Source organism: Hemibagrus wyckioides, linkage group LG23, assembly GCF_019097595.1.
Source record: "Hemibagrus wyckioides isolate EC202008001 linkage group LG23, SWU_Hwy_1.0, whole genome shotgun sequence".
NCBI classification, from domain to species: Eukaryota; Metazoa; Chordata; class Actinopteri; order Siluriformes; family Bagridae; genus Hemibagrus; species Hemibagrus wyckioides.
The window spans coordinates 14,751,850-14,756,849 of record NC_080732.1 but is presented as its reverse complement, the minus strand read 5'-3'; the positions used below and the strand labels follow the sequence as shown (position 1 = coordinate 14,756,849).

At 40.8% G+C, this 5,000-nt stretch overlaps 1 protein-coding gene across 3 annotated transcripts in view; it reads left to right on the top strand.

Annotated features, from left to right (window-relative positions):
- Positions 1-5,000, top strand: part of adam22 (ADAM metallopeptidase domain 22) — an 87,240-nt gene that overhangs the window by 73,231 nt on the left and 9,009 nt on the right. For 2 of the 3 annotated variants that reach the window (XM_058376301.1, XM_058376303.1), the window contains 5 exons: positions 243-411; positions 600-711; positions 2,103-2,193; positions 2,921-2,974; positions 3,089-3,274. In XM_058376301.1, coding sequence (XP_058232284.1) covers positions 243-411; positions 600-711; positions 2,103-2,193; positions 2,921-2,974; positions 3,089-3,274 — 612 coding nt within the window. The remainder of the gene's footprint in view (positions 1-242; positions 412-599; positions 712-2,102; positions 2,194-2,920; positions 2,975-3,088; positions 3,275-5,000) is intronic. The other variant, XM_058376302.1, reaches the window with a different exon arrangement.

The window sequence follows — 5,000 nt, the reverse complement described above, 5'->3', positions numbered from 1 at the left end:
CACTGTCTCCAGTTATACAGTTATACACACACACACACACACACACACACACATGTAGGCATACATATAGAAGCCCACTGTCTCCAGTTATACAGTTATAGACATACACACACACACACACACGTAGGCATACATATAGAAGCCCACTGTTAGAAGCCCACAGATTTACATCAGGTGTGAGACCTGATGAAACCTTAGTTGTAATTTATTTGTCTGTGTGTGTGTGTGTGTGTGTGTCTCAGTGGTGGACATGTGATGATTGACGGAGACACTGATCTGGGCTACGTGGAGGACGGCACGGCGTGTGGCACTGACCGTATCTGCTTCAACCACAAATGCCTCCCGGTTCAGGATTTCAACTTCAGCACCTGCCCCGGAACCACCGACAAGATCATCTGCTCCGGACACGGGGTACGTGTGTAACGAGCAACACGCTCTAATCTTACAAAACATGCTAATTATATGTGCTCTGAGAATTTAATTTCAAAGCAGACCTGGATTTGAAATCTGACTGCTAGAAGGTCCTGACAGCGTCCGAAACGTCCGAATGAAATCTGACCTCGCATGTAACGATGCATGATGTGTGTGGCTCTTTGCAGGTGTGCAGCAATGAGCTGAAGTGTGTGTGTCACCTGGGCTGGGCAGGTGAAGACTGTAACTCTTCATCACCTCTCAGCTACCTGGTGGTCGGACCTACAGCGACATCATCAGGTAAATCATCATCATCATCTCAGTTCACTTCACAATCACTAACAGATACACTGTGTATTTTAAGTTGGATCGATTTCTGTTTTCATGTTCACGGTCAGCCAGTGGCCTTCACCAATCACAGACCAAATGTGTTTTCTTTATTTTCTTTGTTTCATAGCTTTCTTTTTCATGCCCTCATTCTTTGTCACCAGGCTCATGTCTTTTGCTGGAGTTTTCAGTGAGGTCAGATTTGAGGTTGTTCTTTGTTGGGTGTTGTCGTTCTTTCCTCCATTTTCTGCTTCAGTCCTCAAATGCTTTTTTGTTCATTGCTTGTTGATATGTCTGCTGTGTGTGTGTGTGTGTGTGTGCTTGGCATTTCCCAGTTTTTCCTTATTGTTTTTTATTCATTTATTTTTTTTGATTCAGTAAGTTATGTAATTGACTTTTACACTGTAATCAAATTTAGTATCAATGTCCCATTTGTCTACACATGTTCATACTTGCTTTTTATTTCTTCTTCTTTGGGCTTTTCCCCTCAGGGGTCTCCACAGCGAATCATCTCTCTCCACCTATTCCTATCTTCTGCATCCTCACCATTTACACCCACTAGCTTCATATCCTCATTTATTCCATCCATATACCTCCTCTTTGGCCTTCCTCTTTGCCTCCTGCCTGGCAGCTCCATGTCCAACATTCTCCTACCGATATACTCACTCTCCCTCCTCTGGACATGTCCAAACCATCTTAATCTGGCCTCCATAACTTCGTCCCTCTGATGTACTTGTTCCTAATCCTGTCCAACCGTGTCACTCCCAAAGAGAACCTCAACATCTTCAGCTCTGCTACCTCCAGCTCTGACTCCTGTCTCTTCCTCAGTGATACTGCCTCTAAACCATACAGCATGGCCAGCCTCACCACTGTCTTGTACACCTTCCCCTTGATTCTCGCCGATTATTTCCTATCACACAGAACTCCCGACACCTTTCTCCACCCATTCCAACCTGCCTGCACTCACTTTGCTTTTATTTCTAATACTCAAAAATGTATGGAGATTTGCCTAGCTTTACGGGAAAAAAGCACAACACGAGGTTGGCCTAGCTAGTGCATGCATTTATTATTAGCATAATACTAAAGACTTTTCTGACATATTTTCATTAGCTTTATTGTTTAAAACTGCGTAAACAGTGTTGTTTAGATCCCCTGTCACTACAACTTTACCACAAAAGTATACTGAAAGTTCTTTAAAGCCATTCTGTGCTACTCGGAAAAGTAGAAATCTGTACCATGTGTTTTAGATTTAAAAACTTTTATTTCTTTAGTGTTTAGGGTCTGCTTTGTCCAGATGAGTGTGTATGTGGGAGTGTGTGTTCATTGCTGCAGTAAACATGGCTTGTCCTTTGTTTTACTTACAGGCATTATCAGTACCAACATCATCATCGGTGCCATTGCAGGATCTATTCTGGTTCTGGCTCTTATATTAGCCATATCTGCCTGGGGCTACAAGTAAGTTATGCTAATCATCTGCACTTCTCTCTCCCTCTCTCTCTCTCTCTCTCTCTCTCTCTCCTTCTATCTTTGTTTCATTTCTTAAACACTCTTTTCTTATTAATCTTTCATGTTAATCTTTCATCTCTCCATCAACTGATCCCTAATCACTCTCACAGCACTACCACAAGTCATATAATTCACTTCTCTTAGGCTAAAATGCTAACTCTTAAAATTTCGCCCTGTCTTTGATAAAAGTACATTGATGCATGATTAATAATAGATAAATTGTCATGTCTATCATCCAAACTCCATTTAAAGACCCTTTTTGTTTAATTTATAGACAAATAAACAAAAACCTCAGACTCCTTACTCTAAGCCTTACTGCATTAGCATTGCTAGCACTGGCTAATAATGATGGCTAATAATGCTAGCTCTGCTGATATGGCATGAAAGTCTTGTATTGTTATTTCTATAGATCTCAGTAGTGCACTTTTGGACTGTTAAAACTGCTAAATACTAGAAGTATTTATAGATAATGTAAAATAGAAATAGTATATAAATATTTTAAATTAACTATATGTAATATATAAATATATTACATAAAATAAATATAATAAATATGTTAATATAACAAATTATTAAAAAATTATTATATATATATATATATATATATATATGTATTTTAATATGTCTTTATTCTTGATTATAAAGTGACATATTTCTTTTTTTTTGTCTTAATCAGGAACTACAGACAGCAGCAGTTTACAGAATCTGATGTACATCGAAGATTCTGTCGGTTCGTCCAACATTTTTAGAAATTTTATTGGAATACCGTGTGTATAAATATCCAGTATATATTTTCTGTATTTCATGTAGCAGTATTAATTCATACCCCGCTCTCATTCTTCAGACAAATGCCACCAGGTGATTATGTAAAGAAGCCGGGCGACGCCGACTCGTTCTACAGCGACGTGCCGCAGGGCGTGAGCTCCAACTCAGGCAGCAGCTCCAAGAAGAGGTCTGCTTACCTGTCTCACCTGCAGATCTACACCTCCATCCCATCCATCAGCCAAAACATCTCACTGTTCGGCTTCAGGTGTGCGCATGTGCCCATTTTCATCCTCATCATCAGCCTCAGTCCCGAGCAGCACAGTGATGACCAGTGCAGGGTAGTGTAGCTTACTTTCAGCTTTCTGAAAAGTTTTTGAATGCACATGGCTCAGTCCTAAATGTTCAGATGTTCATACAGTGTTGAAGTCAGTTTTGTAAATGGTCACCTGCCCATGAGTAGATCTTAATGCACCTGTTGTGGAATAAGACAGAAGACAGAGAAGATCCAAAAGTCTGGAGGGAGGCTTTGAGAATGATATGGCTCTATCTGACACCACTATGATTTTAAGCCATTACACTGATCCACCCTCAATAATGTCGAAACTGTTGATGATCTTTCAGCTGTTCTGGGTCGCCATAGTGGATCATTTGGTCCACGTATTAAATTTGGCACAGGTTTTATGCAGATACCTTTGCTGATGCAATCCTCCCATTTTATCCAGGCTTGGGACCAACACTGAGAGTTAGCTTTTCAGTGGCTGGGATTGCTCCCTGTCCAGGAATCGAACCCGATCCACAGCAATAAGGGCTCAGATCCTGCCACCAGATCACCAGGAGGCTTGATAATGTTGAAACTGATACCACTTAATATTATATAATTGATTAGTTACCTAGATTAGTATATCACAACATGTTTAGTTTTTAAGAATTTTACCTACACCAGGGGTGTCCAATCTTATCCGCAAAGGGCCGGTGTGGGTGCAGGTTTTCATTCCAACTGAGCAGAAACCACATCTGAGTCTACTGAAAGCCAAGATCAGTTGATTAGCCAGTTGGAATCAGGTGTAGCTCCTGCTTGGTTGGAATGAAAACCTGCACCCATACCGGCCCTTTGCGGATAAGATTGGACACCCCTGACCTACACTATCCATTTTCCTTTATTAAGAATTATTCCCTCATCTCACAAAAGATACGTTCTGAATACTACTTGCCCTTTAAATAACTTTTAAAACTTTTCATTTCCCATATGGGCAAAAACATTATATAAATATATTTTATATAAATTAACATCAAAAAATAGACACCGATCAGGCATAAAATTATGAGCACGGACAGGTAACACTGATGATCTCCTCATCATGGCACCTGTTAGTGGGTGGGATATATTAGGCAGCAATTAAACAATTTGTCCTCAAAGTTGATGTGTTAGAAGCAGGAAAAATGGACAAGTGTAAGGATTTGAGCGAGTTTGATGAAGGGCCAAATTGTGATGGCTAGACGACTGGATCAGAGCATCTCCAAAACTGCAGCTCTTGTGGAGGTGTTCCTGGTCTGCAGTGGTCAGTATCTATCAAAAGTGGTCCAAGGAAGGAATAGTGGTGAACCGGTGACAGGGTCATGGATGTCCAAAGCTCATTGATGCATGTGGGGAGAGAAGGCTGGTCCGTGTGATCTGATCCAACAGACGAGCCACTGTTGCTCAAACTGCTGAAGAAGTTAACGCTGGTTCTGATATAAAGGTGCCAGGATACACAGTGCAGGATGGGTCAGGGCTGTTTTGGCAGCAAAAGGGGGACCGACACAATATTAGGCAGGTGGTCATAATGTTATGCCTGATCAGTGTATATGTGTATTGATATCAGATGAATTATCCGTTGTTAAAAGCGAGGAGTAATTAAGGTTGCATTTTAGGAGCAAACATATTTTGCTATTCTTCAATTGACCCCCTTTTTACTTTCTTACTGGCTTCCATTCCACCATGTCGTCTTAAC